The 17,238-nt window shown below is 43.3% G+C and overlaps 1 protein-coding gene across 1 annotated transcript in view; it reads left to right on the forward strand.

Annotated features, from left to right (window-relative positions):
- The window catches only part of MPP7 (membrane palmitoylated protein 7), a 197,978-nt gene that overhangs the window by 80,628 nt on the left and 100,112 nt on the right, over positions 1-17,238 (forward strand). Inside the window, exons 3-4 of the mRNA XM_029911622.1 lie at positions 7,977-8,054; positions 14,295-14,375. Coding sequence (XP_029767482.1) covers positions 7,977-8,054; positions 14,295-14,375 — 159 coding nt within the window. The remainder of the gene's footprint in view (positions 1-7,976; positions 8,055-14,294; positions 14,376-17,238) is intronic.

Below are 17,238 nucleotides of genomic sequence, written 5' to 3' on the forward strand. Positions count from 1 at the left end.
TTGGGCCACATGGCAGCTTGTACTTACATAGTATGGCACGCACAGCTTCATCTCAGACCCCTGGAAGCATGGCTGGCATCAGTCTACGTCTCCAACAGACACAGTCTGGACCGGATAGTCATGGTACAAGATCACATTGGGTCATCCCTGGAGTGGTGGTCGGACCCTAGCTCAGTGTTGGAGGGAGTTCCCTTCGCGGCTCCATCCCTGTCGGTGACTCTGGTCTCCAATGCTTCGGACCTGGGTTGAGGAGCTCACCTCGGTGATCTCAGCATGCAAGGTCGCTGTTCGCAAGGTGAACACTCTCTGCACGTAAACGTCAGAGAGCTCAGAGCGGTGCGCTTGGCCTGCCAGGCGTTCCTGCCTCACTTTAGGGGCAAGGTATTACAAATCCTGAGACAATAATGCAGCAATGTTTTATATCAACAAGCAAGGCGGAGCCTGTTTGTCAGCCCTTTGCTGACAAGCTCTTTGGTTGTGGGACTTTTGTGTGCAGCATGCCATTCATCTCATAGCTTCGCACCTCCCGGGGCCCGGGAACGTGTTAACAGATCACCTCAGCAGGACCTTCTTGTCTCGCCATGAGTGGTCACTCCATCTGGAAGTAGTCAGTGTAATCTTCCAGAGGGGGGAGACTCCCATGGTGGACTTATTCGCATCCAGGCAAATCAGGAAGTGCCACATCTTCTGCTCAATTCGCAGGATCGACAGAGGCTACCTGTCTGACGCCTTCTTGCTCCCCTGGTTGAGGGCTCTGCTGTACGCTTTCTGCCAGTGACATTTAATCCACAGGGTCCTCATGAAGATCAATCAGGACAAGGCAAAGTTAATCCTGATAATTCCGGTTTGGCCTCGCCAGCACTGGTCTTCCTGTGTCTTCTTAGAGAATTTTGTCATGGATCACTGCCTGCATCAGGTTTTGCTATGAGCAGCAAAAGTGCTACCGCTGGTGATTGTAACCACCTAGTCAACCAGAGCACGAGCCTCATCAGCAGCCTTCCTGGCCCAGGTGCCAATTCAAGATATCTGCAGGGCCACTACCTGATCATTCATCCATACGTTCATGTCCAGTTACGCAGTCATCCAGCAGTCCTGGGATGATGTGGGCTTCGGTAGAGCAGTATTGCAAACTGCACTACCGTGAACTCTGGAGATTTTGCTTGTGAGTCACCTAGAATGGAATCAACATGAGCAAGCACTTGATGAAGAAAAAACGGTTACCTACCTTTCATAACTGTTGTTCTTAGAGATGTGTTGTTCATGTTCATTCCATTACCCACTCTCCTAGCCCTCTGTCAGAGTTACTGGCAAGAAGGAACTGAAAGGGTGTAAAGCTGGCGGTGCCTCATATACCGGCGCATGAGACTTCAGAGGGCGCCAGAGCAGGCCTTATGGATATCGCTATGGCAAAAAATTCCAACAACTATGTACGTGGGCAGGCACACACCTAGAATGGAATGGACATGAGCAACAGATCTCGAAGAACAACAGTTACAAAAGGTAGCTAACCGGGTTTTTTTATGTAATTATATGTATACTGGAGAAAACAAAATGGAAATATTTTTTTCAAATGAGAAGAGATTATACTGCAAATCACGTTAGTTACTAAATCGGAGGCTGTGTGCCTTAGCTACAGCAGTTACTGAACCAGAAATGTCAATTCTGTTATCAGCACTGATTAAACATGTCAACACAATAAAAAAGACAATGCTGAATTTTAGGTTGGTAGACCCTCTTGCACTGTCTCCAGTCTTTACACGGAGTTGGAGAGTCTACCTTAGTTACCAAAGCTACACCTCTACCCCGATATAACGCGGTCCTCGGGAGACAAAAAATCTCACCACGTTATAGGTGAGACCGCGTTATATTGAACTTGCTTTGGCCCCTCCGTTCCTTGTTCCCTGACCACCTCCTCCAGAGCCCCCCATCCCTAATCACCCCCAGGACCTCACCCCCTACCCAATCCGCTGCTCCCTGTCCCCTGACTGCTCCGACCTCTATTCACACCCCCTGCCTCCTGACAGGCACTTACCGGCAGCGGCGGGAAGCGGAGCAACGTGGCCCCAGCCCGCTCCACTCTGCCACCTCCCAGCCGTGGTGCTCCGCTTCCCACTGCCGGTGAGCGCGGGAAGGTTGGGGAAAGGATGTCCCCATACTCACCTGTGGTGGGAAGCGGAGCGCCGCGGCTGGGAGCTGGCGGAGTAGAGCTGGCTGGAGCCGGGCTGCTCCGCTTCCCGCCACCGGTGAGTGCGGGGAGGTTGGGGAAAGGACGCCCCCCCGTACTCACCTGCGGCGGGAAGCGGAGCGACGCGGCCCCAGCCCGCTCCGCTTTCCTCGCCCTTGTCCCAGCCGTGTTGCTGGGGTGGGAGGGAGTTGGGGAAAGGTCCTGCACTCATCTGCAGCGGGAAACGGAGCACCGCGGCTGGGAGCTGGCAGAGAGGCGGGCTGGGGCCGGGCTGCTCCGCTTCCGCCGTTACCAGTGAGTGCGGGGGGGGGATCCCTTCCCCCAAGTCCCCTCCCCCGAGTGACACGGCTGGGGCTGGGGCGAGGGAAGCGGAGCGGGCTGCTCCCGACGCCCTGCTAATCCCCCGGGCCACTCTGGGACTGCGGGACCCCCCAAAGTGCCCCCCCCCAGCTCCTGCCTCCCAGACCCTGGGGGGGCGGAGCCCCTGCCTGCCCCCGAGACTCTCTGCCCCTTATCCAACCCCTCAGCCTCGGCCCCTCTAAGAAAACGATGGAGACACTCCAAGGCAATTTTGTTTATTCTGGCCATAAGCTACAGGTGCCTTCACCATTGTTTTGGGTCAATTGTACTGCAGACTGCTAATACATCTGAAAGAGTCACCATATACACTTGGTCTTTATCAATCACTTTTAGGAGATACTTGACCAAAACTAGCATAGTCTCTTTACCATTCCCAGGCCGAAAACCCAGATTTAACAGGAGTCATGGAAATCTGAGAAATACAAAGCCCGAACTGCCTCCCAACTGTCTTAACAATTCCCCAAAAGAGGAAGTTTGGAAAGTGGGAAATACATGAAAAGAACGTCCATATCAAACAAAGGTTTTCTAGAGCAGCGGCCTAACAACTGATGCTTGAGATATGGGCAATTTGTTCTCTGACAAGGAGGCATGGACTAATATCCACCAGTAATGACCCTAACACCATCCAAAAATCTTACAAAGATTGATAAAAATCCAAATAATAGATTGTAGCCCAAATGTAAATACAACTAGCTGATACTTTCAAACTTCCAAACTTTCTTGCTTCAGTTCACTCCAGACATAGATTTCCTGCCACGAAGGCAACCAATGCAACAAATCTTCTTACTTTAATATTTGCCTTTGTACCACTCGAATGCATCAGTTATACCTACGTAGAAAATATTTCATACATATGATACCTCAAAACTCAACACTATTGAAAATTACAAGAGGTTGCATATATTAAAATTGCAGAAGATAATTGAATAACAGAAAATATAGTGAAAATGGAAGTATTCAGTCGTAGGATCACTACCTGACTGAGGAGAGAAATTAAGAGATACAGAGCAAGGCAGAAGAGATATTTTCAGCAGGAATATTAAATGGAGAGTGGATGAAGTAGAGAGATACACAGGGAGGCTGTCACTGATGGCAGCAGCAGCAAAGAAGAAATCTCTTGCACCAAGGAGGTTATAACTGGAAGAGTCAGATAGCTGGCAAGTACTACATGAGAGAAGAGAGCTACATTGTATAAAGGTAGCTTGTAGCAAGTCCGTGAAAGGTTTTTAAAACCTGGGAAGGCAATTCTGAATTGAATTAGGAACCTGAAATGGCAAGTTAATGAACTTGTATTTTATATTTGCCTTCTTAAAAAGCCAGATGTACTAAGATAAACAGCAAATTTGTCAGGTAAAACTGCTCCCTTTATAATTCTTTAACAAGGTAGGCACATTTTGATGTACACCTCTACTCCAATATAACGCAACCTGATATAACGCGGGTTCGCATACAACACAGTAAAGCTCTGACACGCTGCTCTGAGCAGCGTGTTAAGAGGGCCGGGCCGAGGCCAAGGGGTTGGATCTAGTGCAGAGGTGGGAAAACTATGGCCCGTGGGCTACATCCAGCCTGCGGGCCCGTCCTGCCCGGACCTTGAGCTCCTGGCCAGGGAGGCTAGACCCCAGCTCCGCCCCCCCCGCTGTCCCCCTACCCCCGTAGCTATGCTGCCGCGTGGGTAGCGGGGCTGCAAGCTCCTGCCGAACAGAGCGGCAGTGTGTCTAGCTCAGGCTGGGCGGCGCGGCTGCCAGACATGCTGCTCTGAGCGGCATGGTAAGGGGGCCGGAGGGTTGGATAAGGGGCAGGAGATCCCAGAGGGCAGTCAGGGGACAGGGAGCAGGAGGCGGTTGGATGGGGCTGAAGTTCGGGTGGAGGGTGGTCAGTGGACGGGGAACAGGGGGGTTGCATAAGCGTGGGGGTCTCGGGGGACCTGTCAGGGGCCGGGGGCTGTGGATAGGGGTCAGGAGATGGGGAATGGGGGGGTTGGATAGGCGTGGGGTCCCGGGAGACCTGTCAGGGGGCGGGGGGGGGAATAGGGGGGAGGGGAGTGGGAGGGGGGGGGTGGGGGGTTGGGGGCCAGGCTGTTTGGGGAGGCACAGCCTTCCCTACCTGGCCCTCTATACAGTTTTGCAATGTGGCCCTTGGGCCAAAAAGTTTGCCCACCCCGATCTAGTGGGTAATAGTAGGCATCTGCTAGTAAGCTCAGAGCTTGCTGATGTTCAGTTGGAATAAAATCAAGATGATGATGGTGGGGAAAACAAACAAAGGAAATGGAGTTCTGACTTTTGATTTAGAAGGTTAGGTACTCAAGTTTGCAATCTAAGAAACCTATTGGATTCTGGGATGCTTATAGAGTTCCAAATAGCATCTGTAGCAAAGATTTCCCCCCACACACCCCCTTTGCAAGGTGATTGTGAAGCACATACGGGGAGTCACATCTTACGCAGGGGTTAGGTTCTGAAGTCAGTGCATAAGGCAAAAATCGCGTATAGTCAAACGCTCATTGAGTGGAATGGCGGGCGGAATCGCCCACACTACAGGTACAGTATTTAAATTGTTATTTTTCTCTTTTTTTGTTTTGTTTTGCCGAGCGCGTATAGTTAAAATCACGTAAGTTAAATGCACCTATGATGCGACTCCACTGTAGTAATTTGTACTTTAGTCACATCTAGGTTGGGTTACTCCAAAGTTCACTATGTGGGGCTATTTCTGGAAAAACACTGGGAAATTTTAGTTAGTGTGGACTGTGGCTGCTCATTTAATGATATTTTGGATACAGAGCAAATTATACTTAAATTCCAGAGAACGTTTCCTTTCATTTAGTTTCAAGATGCAGTACAAGTTGCTTATGAATAAAAACATATACTTTTATGGTGTGGGTACTTAGTAGTTTAGAAGACTGCTTTTGTCGTCTTGTTTCATCGTCACAGCAGAGATCATTAGTATGCTTCAGCAAACTGTCCCAAGATTGTAGCCTATGAGAGCTGGTTGCAGCATGTTCTCAGTGAAAGGCTGGCAACTCTGGAATTCACTTCCGTTTCTCTGTCCCACCCAAGACACCATAGTTCAACATTTAACAGAGCCCTACCTTGTCTAGTCATTGTTATTGATCATGTTTATTACAGTAGGGCCTAAGGGCCAACCAAGAATGGGTTCCCATTGTGCTAGGTGCAGTACAAACGCAGAGTAGCAGACAGTCCCTGCCGCAAAAAGCTTACAGTATAACTAGACAAGATACACAGGGTGGGGGAAGAGGTGGAACACGCAAGCAGAGTGAAAAATGTGATGGCAGCAAAGGTAATAATTACATGATTGTGTGTGTGTGTGTGTGTGTGTGTGTGTGTGTGTGTGTAGGTGTGTGTAGGTAGGAGGGCATAAGCTTGAGAGGATATTGAAGTGAAAGAGGCCGAAGGGGACAGGGCGGGGAAGAAGAGGGTAAAAGGGGCATTTGTGGAGTGAAGCTGAGGTGACGAGACCATGAGGGAGAGAATTGGAGCAACCAACCAATCAAAGAGGAGAAAAAGTCCAGTCAAAAATGTAGAAAGTTATCTGAATGTCTGAAGGTCCTTTCTTTGGTTGTTTCAGCTTTTGCAGTTGCTCTTACCAGATGGAGTCTCTGACTAGTTCTTCCCTATGGTTTCCCCCAAGACTGGGGGATGGGGTGGAGGGAGACACTACCTGAGTTCTAGTGCCCCCAGAGTGTGCTTAGGGTCTTCCCTGCACAATTCTGGGGCCTTGGATACACTTGCAGCTGTACAGCGCTGTGAGGTAAACCTGTCTTCGTACAGCTGAGTAGGGAAAAGCGCTGCAGTCTGTCCACACTGACAGCTGCCAGCACAGTGGTGTGGCCACACTTGCAACATTTGCAGCTGTTGGGAGCGGTGCATTATGGGCAGCTATCCCAGCATTCATGTGGCTGCAACGTGCTTTTCAAAATGGTGGGGGTGGGATGGATTGTGACAGGGAGTGTGGGGGGAGAGAGAGTGCTTTTTGGAGCATGTCAGCTCTCTATTTTGCAAGTTCCGAACTCCCGGCCCCCTGCTCATTCATTTACTCACTCAAAGCAAGCTGCAAACTGTTTGCTTTTCTCTGTGGTACGAGCTTTGAAACCGGCACTTCCGCATTCCTGCAGCCGGTCACAACAATGGAGAGGATTGGCCATTTGACAAGGTGATTAGTACAGCGCTGCAAGCACTCACACCCGGGAGTCGTAGCCACTCCGCTGCAGCTGTTATTCCTCTCAGAGATGTGGAGTACCTGCAGCGGTGTACCCAGGGAGATACAGCCCTGTAAGTGCCCGTGGACGGGGAGTGAGTTACAGTGCTGGGGGAGGCTTTACAGCGCTGTAACTTGCAAGTGTAGCCAAGGCCTGGGTCCAGGGGGAGGTAGCTGCTTGGGAGAGGAGTGGCCCTGGCTGGGCCTTATTGTACCCCCTCCCGCCAGCGCAGCAGTCCCTGCTTTGGGTGCTTCTGTAGCTGCGTCTACTGGTTGGAGTCCATGTTTGTGCTGAGGAGGGGGGGGCAGTATTCTAGTGGGTTAGATGTTTTTACATGTTAACGATAATTTAAGTTATTTATGTCATCATCTTTTTATTTTGTTTACTTTATTTGTGTCTAGATAATGGTGATAGGTGAACAATATAAATTTAAAAAAAAGAGTTATGTATGAAATATTTTCAAAGATAGGAAGATTATTTTTAAAGGCTTTTCAAAAATATTTTGGCTATTTTAATATTAAGCAGTGGAAATTCTACTTAAAATGCCTCACTTATGGGTGGAGAGAAGGTATTTAAATGATATGTATGTTCTCCTTTTGAAAAAACCAAAGAACGTTGCATTCTACAATTATGAAACTTTTTAAATGTTGGCAACACTATTCAATAAAAACTTAAAATAAAATCAAAGTATTTTAATTTGCTGAAATACAACTTTTTCCTGCATTGTTGGGATTCATATTAACACTACTTTGCCCTTCTTTCTGAATTATTTTAATGACTGCAGCAAATCCACTGAACTGTCTGTCAAAATGTGGGTGGCAGGCTATTATTCCACTTAATAAATTATAATTTACGGGAGGTTTTATATCCATTTTAGGGATGAACACTTTATGCTTTGTATTTTCATCAGCAATGTAATAGATATTTAAAGCAATGTCAGAAATACAGGCATAGAAAACTGAGGGGAAAATCACAAATGTTTAGTTTTTCTGTGGGTTGGTCTACATACTGAACATTTTTTCCATCTGATTTCATGTTTTTAGCACTTCAACAGAGGTGGTTGATGAATTGCATCTACATTATTACCACCTACAGATTTATAAAAGGATGTTTCTTTAGTTACAGACACTCAACAGATCAGTTAACTCAATACGGTTGTGTTGTCATATTTGCTTTGCTACTAAGCATACTTATCTTTTTTGTGCAATTGTCTTCCAGATTCATGAGAAACTGCATTACTTTGAAAAACAGAGCCCTGTACCCATACTCCATGGTGCAGCAGCCTTGGCAGATGATGTAAGTGTCCCCTGCTGAGATCACTGGTACCAAGTCTCCCAAAAAACTGTCTGCAAGCAGAACTCCTCATAGTGCAAACATATGAATGTAATCCTCTGAGCTGAAATCATAAGAAGCTGCAAATGTTTCCAAAGGTGCTGTCATCACTGGGCTTATTGCTGATATTACTTTGATTTTTATTCACTTTCCTGTTGTAAAAACATGGCAAGATAGCCTCTTGTTCTGCTTTGGTAACTACGTAATAGAAATTTCAGGTTGGAATTCTACTGGGAGGGAAAAGCTGTCAACTATTAGTGTTTTGAGAAGGTCACAGACAAGAGGAATGCTTTGGAAAAATAAAGACAAATGAGATAGCTGTACTGTTGACAGGACAAGAAAAATGACAGCTAATACTACAGGAATGAGGCATATGAAATACATAGAAAGGCGGGCTTGTCCAAAAAAATACCTGTTTGAAAAAAACAAAACAAAATAGTGGTGATTTATGGATATTAGAGCTTTCCAAATTACCTTTATAACTAAAAATAAATTATGGAAGTGGTCGGCATTGATAGAGTAGTTAATTTCCTGTTACTATAATTTTTATTTAAAAAAAAAAAAAAATCCAACCTGTCATTTCTTGCTATTTGGTTAATTCTAGGATTCAGATGAATTTTGCACACACCTGTATAAACTATGACTGAACCTGAGGTAGGATGGAGAGAGAAATGTTTATTAAACTGTGGTTTAAGTGAAATCCATCAGTCTTTGTTGTAATTGGTGATTTCAGGTGTTTTTTTTTCTTTTGATAAATGCAATATGTTTTAGGATTAATTTCAAACATGGAGGCTTTGAAGCTTGTTGCATTTCATAAATGTTCTTTGAATGCTTAGTTATTGTTTTTATATAATGCCCATACATTTTAAATAAGCCATTTGTTTATTTGGCATGAAACTGTTGACATATTTAGGATTACAACTTATCATACAAAATCAAGAATATCACTATGTTTGAAACATTAATGAAAAAGCCCATTTACGAGAATTTAATCATGTTTCAGTAAGAGGATATCTACATCCTGTGATGTATCAAATATAATAAAAAAATTTACTGTGGTGTCAGACATTAACAATGTTTCCTTTGAAGTAACTGCATTTAGGCAAATAATTATTTTGCAAACTAGAAAGGTCATAAACAGAATTTTGGGAGTACATTTTTATTAACCTCTTGTCACACAGCATAAACCAAGTTAGAGTTTGAGTGCCTTATTTCTTGGTGCCCAAACTAGAGACATCTTAAAGGGACCTGATATTCAGAGAGCAGGTGCTCAGCACTTCTGAAATCAGGCCCCTTTAAGATGTCTCTAGTTTGGGCACCAAGAAATAAGGCACTCCAAATCTCTGTTCAGTTCTGAAAATTTAGGCCATTGATCTTTACTACACTAAATATGTAATGAAAAATTAATAGCATATGTTCTACAAAAAGTGTATGCATTAGAGATGTGAATCTGTGATTTCTGCATAATGGTAATTTTTAAGATTTGACTTTGGTTGATACCTGGGGTTTCTAGTGCTTTTGTCATTCTTTTTGTGTAATTTGAACAGTTTACATTATGGGCCCATTCCTGTAAGGTGTGGAGTTCTACTGAATTCAAGCTAAGCACTTCTCAGAACCCAGTTTTTTGTGTGTGTGAATATGTTATCAGTACATTTTTATGGGATTGTAAATTAACTTGTACACAACATATTTTGTATAACTTTAAAATACATGGAATTGGGGGATTAGTGTTGCATTAAATTTTTGGCACTTTTGTTGACAACTAGTAAGCCTTCAAGGATTTAAGAGCATGTTAGCGATATAACAGAGACAAGGTAGGTGAGGTAATATCTTTTTTTGGACCAACTTCTGTTGGTGAGTGAGACAAGCTTTCGAGTTACACAGAGGTCTTCTTCAGGTCTGGGAAAGGCACTAAAAGCATCACAGCTAAATACATGATTGAACAGATAGTTTAACATAAGTAGTTAGCACATATTCTAAGGAATCATTCAAGATGAAGTGGCCTGTTAATACCCCTGTGACCATAGGACAAAAAGAGGGGGTTAGTGGGTTACAGATTGTTGTAATAAGCCATAAATGCCGTGTCTTTATTAAGACCATGATTTTTAATGTCTCGCAAAGTTATGAATTTAAGTGTCCAGGCTCATCTTTTGATAGTGTTGTTCAGATTTCCTTTGAGGGTGAGGACAGATAGGTCAGATATAGAGTGATTGTTTTGTGAAAAGTGTTCACCTGCAGGTGTTTTTCATATCACTCTATATCTGACCTATCCATCCTCATCCTCAAAGGAGTCCTGCATAACACTTTCAAAAGACAAGCCTGGGAGCTTAAATTCATAACCTAGCTAGACACTAAAAATCATGGTCTTAATAAAAACATGGCATTTATGGATTATTACAACAATCTGTAAACCCCCCCCCCCCCTTTTTAAATTTTGTCTTATGGCTAGAGAGGTATTAACCTTGAATGGTCCCTTAGAATATGTGCTATCAGTTCAATCTTGTAGTTAGCTGTGACACTCTGAGTACCATTCCCAGACCTGAAGAGCTCTGTGTAGCTTGAAATCTTGTCTTGTTCACTAACAGAAGTTGGTTCAATAAAATACATTACCTCACCAACCTTGTCTCTCTAATATCGTGGGGCCGACATGGCTACAACAACAATGCATATTAGCAATTTAACAGACATTGTGTTTCAACAGATTTTGAATTAATGGTTCTTTTCCTGCTGATATTAACTGTTTTATAGTTAGAAAAACAAGGAAATATTCTTATTAATAAGAAATGTCGTATTTCCTGTGTGTTATAAAACCAAAACATGGAACAGTGCTCCAAAAATACTAAGTGTTTTTATGAGTTTGTTTTTACTCTTATGATTGGTATTAAGGCTTTTGATAGTCATTATGAAGGAAGCAGTTGCAACCAGGCTTCTAATCTAAACATTTTCATGCCTACCCCAATTTCTTATAAGGTAAAGTTTTTATGCCAGAGGCCTGTACACACCTTATCACAAAGCCAAGTTGTTCAGACTATACTGTGTGGTTAACATAAAATCAAAAACTACAGTAAATATATTATTATAATGCAAATGCTCACTCAGAAACCAGATCCTTTTAAAACTGTTATTTGAATAAGTACGGTGCTGATGTAAAGGCTTTCACAACTTTCTCTAAACCCCCAAATGTCTTGACCCCAGTATCCCCGCTCTGTTCTACCTCTGTTCTGGCATGGCCTCTCCTCTTTCACTATCTCTGGCTCTGGTTTGCTGTTTCTTAGGATTGCTTCATATTCCCCTCTCTGTAGTGGTTGCCCTCTGTAAAATTAGGTGAAGATTGTACTAGGTAAGATGCATCAATTCCCTTAAAAGGGAGAATTTCAGAAGAGCATCTCTGAGATTCATGTTCCTGCAATCCTCCATATATTCAGGTGATCAGTCATGGCAACAACATATACCCAAAGTACATCGCCCAGGTCACACAGAAATAACCCCTTACATTTAAAAAAAAAACCTACAAAATAATGTACTACTTCCAAAAATGTAGCAACAGCTGCGGTGCCTTTTATACACATACCAGCAAACATTCTCTTCAGTTTCTGTTTCCCTATAGGCAACACCAGTGATATTGTAGACGCTTTACAATTTTATAGGAATAGAATTTCCTTCTGAAGACTTTAGGGGAGAACAAAATTTTTTGTGTGTGCTTTTTCAACTATACAGAGCTTTTTTTTTTTTTTCTCCAAGTTTATAAAAATGTTTTTAAAAAACCCTTTAAAATTCTCATGATTTTTCTATTTCCTCCTCACTATGGAATACAACTGTTCTGAAGCTTGTATATTCACACCTGTGCATATGTCCATTATCTTAGAGGCTCAGCTCTGCTATAGTTTACCATTTGTGTGTAACACAATTTAAAGGAAAAAAACTGATTTGAACCTCTTAACAATCTTACTCATTAAGGAATATGTCTTTGTCAGTGAAGCTACCATTGGTAGACTTTAATCAATAGTAATGAGCAGTGTAAAGCCAAGGAAAGAGAGTACAAAGGGAACCTGCAGTGCTTAACTGCCCCAGAAGACACTAGGAGCTAGTATCATCACAGTTCATGTTCAGCTTCTTAAAACTAACTGAAAAACTATACTACACTAGACCTTTGCATTGTTGCTTGGCTTTATGTGCCTGAAACACTTCACTCTGCTGATCTCTAAACTGATTTCTCATTGTAAACTCCTACAGTATTAATACATGAATATAATAATACCTCGCTCTTATATAGCAAAGTACTTTATTGATGTTTATGATCAACTTTTGTCTGTGGGGTCAGAGTTAAACAGTTATTAGAATGTATATGTTGAACTTTATTGTCAATCTTATTAATTCTAAGTTTGAATTGTAAGGGTAATGGAAAATATATGGAAATTATTCTTATTAGCTGTTTTAATATTTTTAATGCTTAGAATTTTATAATTGTATAATGGAGATATATATTGGATAAAAGTTACATTAGTCACTGTAGCAACTTCTTTTGAAAATCTTTTAGTTTGATTTCTGTGAACTGAAAGTAATTTTAACTTTAGTGTTTAGATTAGGGGCAGGCAAACTTTTTGGCCTGAGAGCCGCATCGGGTTTTGGAAATTGTATGGAGGGGCTCGTGGCCCGGCCCCCCCTCATCCCCCCCCCCCCGCCCCCCTCCCCCCCCCCCCCCCCCCCCCCGGCTCCCTGTCCCCTGACAGCCCCCTGCTGCCCCATCCAATCCCTTCTCTCATTCCTGACTGCCCCCCCCCCGGACCCCTGCCCCCATTCAACCCCCCTGTTCCCCGCCCTCTGAGCGTCCCGACCCCTATCCACACCCCCGCCCACTATCCCGAACTCCTCTGCTCTCTAGCCAACCCTCCTGCTCCCTGCCCCCTTACCGCGCTGCCTGGAGCACTGGTGGCTGGCGGCGCTACAGCCGCACCACCCGGCTGGAGCCAGCCACGCCACCGCGCAGCACAGAGCACTGGGTCAGGCCGGGCTCTGCAGCTACACTGCCCCAGAGCTTGGACCCCGCCGCCCAGAGCATTGCGCCGGTGGCGCAGTGAGCTGAGGCTGCGGGGGAGGGGGAACAGCAGGGGAGGGGCTGGGGGCTAGCTTCCCGGGCCAGGCGCTCAAGGGCCGGGCAGGAGGGTCCCACAGGCCGGATGTGGCCCGCGGGCCGTAGTTTGCCCACCTCTGATTTAGATAAATAAAATTACTTGCTGCAAATAACCATTTTTCTTTGAGACTTTTTTTATAGTATTGATTTAACATTAAAAAGTGATTATATGAAATCATTTTGGACGAGGTACTGCGTAAAACTTCATAATTCTAGACTAGGCTTCAGTGATGTGAAATGTGTTTTGGCTTTTCCCTGCTCTGGAAAAATAGCTGATGTCTGAAATCCTATAATAGTAAAAATATGCATCTTAAATCCAAATTAGTTAAGAATTTAGTGATAAGAAAAACTGAAACATGAGGAAAGTAGCTCTGGGATTAAATGTTAGACTGTTGCTCTATTGTTTACCAAATCACAACGTTGTAATATTACCAAACATAAATTACTGATCTTGTTGTTACGACATATTCTGTACATTTTGTGTGCTTGAATAGCTGGTGACCTGTTATAGGCCATAGTATGATTAACTTGCTTTACATTTTAACAAGCTGCTTGCCATGTATATGTAAACATAATAAAAGGTTCAGACTGCTTGCTCTGTAGGGGCACTTTGCTTCCCTACCCCAGCCCTAAACAGCAGAGCTACTGTGGGTTTTTGGAAGCAGTGTGGATTTCACCACCTCATTCAGAAGCTGTTTTTTATAGACAGTGTCAAAGTTTGATCCAGTCGTTTTTACAAGCAGTCCTTTGTCTGCACGCAAAGGACCATTCACTTAAATGAAGTGCTGGGATTTGCTCTCATTGCTATAAATCAGAATGCGATCTGGCTGTACCGTTGCCAGATATGATTACTTGAGTTAAACTGAGCCGAAAGGCCTGGCTTAAATCTGGTCCACTGAGGGCCAGAAAAGAAGAGCAATGATTGATAGTCTGTTTTTCTTTATGCTGGCTTCTGTTTGAACACACTGGAAAGTAATAACCTTGAACAGGATAGATTCTCAGTTGTCACTGAGGCACTGGGTAAAACAATGCTCTTGCTAATGTTCTTTATGTCAATTCAATCTCCCTCACAGCTGGCTGAGGAGCTGCAGAGCAAGCCATTGAACACTGAGATTGGAGAGCTGTTGAAACTACTGTCTAAACCAAATATCAAGGTGAGGATGTGTTACACCTGCAAATCACATGCATACCCATTTTCTAAGGCTCCAGAAGGTTTTGTCTGTTTCAGTCAACTTTTTCAAATACTAGGAAGGAGGAGGGACTCAGTATTAATAGCAAAAATGTACTGCAAGAAAGGCAATTAGTATTACCAGAAGATTGTAATTGTTACTGACATTCACAAAAGAATTTGAATGGAGAGGTATTAGTTATTTACAACAGCAGTTCAAAAAAATGTGTTAAGAAATTAAACTTACACAATAAATTTTTTTCTTCAAATGTCTTTTAGTAAATGTATAAATATGTTGAAACCACTGTTATGACTTAACTATAATTTGCTTTTTAATTGATGACTGGTACAGAATACATGAATTAAAGTGAAAAGTGTGAGTAAAATATATAAATAGTAAGATTTTATACCTCGGATGATGCATATAGTTAATGTAGTTCTCAAAAACCATCCAGAATTCTCCCAATTATCCTACAAAACCTCATAGGATTCCATAAAATGCCCTACAGCAGGAATTCAGCACTTTTTAGCTGACAGTAATATATGTATGCTATGATCAAATTTAACCCATATTAGCAGTTTGCTTCTTGTTTGTTTTCACTAGGGATGGGATGAAAAAATAAGTTAAACAGGTATACACTAGTCACTAATGTATATGTTCCTGTGTCTGAGTTAATGACTGTTCAGACAATAGCCATTTTGGTGGTGAAGGAGCAGAAGTAGCTCCGTCTAGCGGAGTTACCTCTTTATAGTCCCTTTGATGCTCAGTTTTATGCATTGGCAATAGTTCAACAGTCAAGGTACCGTAGTACCTATTAACTGTTATAAGACTGAAGGCATAGAGCAATGAAGCTTTCTATTCTCAAGGCCTTGCTTTGCACATATGATTTTTGTTGTTGTTCCACACCTGTGTTGCAAGGTGACAGCCTGCTTGCAAAGTGACAGCCTAGTCTGAGGTGATAGACAATGGCTAAACTTTCTTAGCATGTTTCACTCAGCCTGCCATTCAAAAAAATGCCAGTTCCTCCTTATCCACACCTATACTTTACTGTATATTTTCAGATAGTGGTAGACCGTGCATATTTTTCAGCATTGAGGCCTTAATGCACTGAGTCTAAAGGCTGTTCTCTGGTCCTAATTGTATTATTTTAAGAAACTAAATCATCACCTTTCATAAGGAGTTATAAAGGTGTAACCTTTTCTGTCAGTGTAGTTGTTTGTCCTGCTGCAGTGGCTAGGTCAAGTATGGAGGCTAATGAGTCTGCTAAAGCTTGGCTGCAGGAGTGAGGTGATAAACCTGTACTCGTGGTATAGCATCTAGAGGGGGAACAAAGAGACACGCTGTTTTACAATGGGTTACAATGGCTGTCTACCTGATAAATTCTGTCAGCTCTGCACAAATTGAGCTTGTTTTCTTTGATGGGTTACTGATTCTTGATTGGGACCTCTGAGTGCTACCCCATTACAGATAAGTTTGGTAAAAGTTATTGAATTTTTGTTAGCATGTTCACCCACTAAACAGTGACTGCTGGTATTCTCCAGAATACCATTAATGAAAACTGTCTTTCCCACTTAATGATGTATACTTATGCAATTATCTTGTTCCTCTTGCTGAGTGGTTACTAGAGTTAAGTGGATTACTATATACCCATGTAATGGTTGAGTTACCATTCTGAACTTGGCACTTTTTGGGTGTTTGGATAGGACATAACCGACAGGATTCAGTTTTTCCTGCATTTGTCTTACAGCGAGGAATTCTGGCTTGCTGCCTTTCTGTTCCAAACCCTTTCCTCCCAGACTGCAATGTCTATGCAGTGTGGTTCCTGTGGTGCTGTCATTGAGCCTCTAGCCTTTTTATTTTACCTTCCAGGTCGGGGCTTTGCTGAAGGACTCTTAAGTCTTAGCATGCGCCTTCACAATTATATTTGCCACTATGTGGCATCCCATTCTCCTGGTGAATATGCTAGCATTACATATTGATTACGTGCACCCATCCCAGTACTTAGACAATATCTCATTAGTCTTAGGGCCTCTGTTTTTTAGTTTTAACTAGCTAAACTCATTGTGACGGTCTTAATAGGATTTCTGGGGAAAAAACATATTTTCCCATGTATAACATGTTGCCTGTTACTGCACTAGTATGAATCTAACAGCCACATTAACATAGCTGAATACCCTTTTTGGCTACAGAAGAAGGGAATGGCTGGACAGACTGTAACAGACTCTTTGTGTAGCCCTGCTGGGCAATCCTGAGTAAGACAGAAACTCCTCACCTCTCTGCATGACTGATCTTGCTAGACCTTGGGCATGGGCATGAGTGGAGAGAAGGGACTGTGTACCTTATACTCTTGCAACACACCTATCCCTGGGGAGGTGGGTAGTGAGGGGAGGGGAGAACCTTGACCTCTCCCCCTGACATATTAGCCAAGAAAGAATATGCTACATTCAGTAATGGGCTCTGGATTAATTACTTCCTTTCATGCTTCCTTCTTCTGCATCCCGCTCCCCCCTGGTGGGCAAAGGGGGAAGCAGGGAGTGAGCTGTGATTCCTTATAGTCATAATTTTTCCCTAGGGCTACTCCTTGGACTGTGCAACTATATGTTGCCCTTATGCAGTTTATTGAGCAATGTCTAGCCCTACTATATTATTACATACAGAATTGATATTGACTCCTGAAAAGTGGTGGGGTGTTTTGTGTGTGTGGGGGGGGGGGGGGTTGATCTGGATACCTGGTGGAAAATGTTCTATAGAGCAGTTTCCAAACAGCTAAAATCTCCTGGGATAACTGAGTATTTTTTCAATAGTGAAAATTGTTCAGGACTTGGTTTATATGGTAACTAGAGGTTAT

The sequence above is a fragment of the Terrapene carolina genome, unplaced genomic scaffold (assembly GCF_002925995.2).
Source record: "Terrapene carolina triunguis isolate 2854851 unplaced genomic scaffold, T_m_triunguis-2.0 Scaffold111, whole genome shotgun sequence".
NCBI classification, from domain to species: Eukaryota; Metazoa; Chordata; order Testudines; family Emydidae; genus Terrapene; species Terrapene triunguis.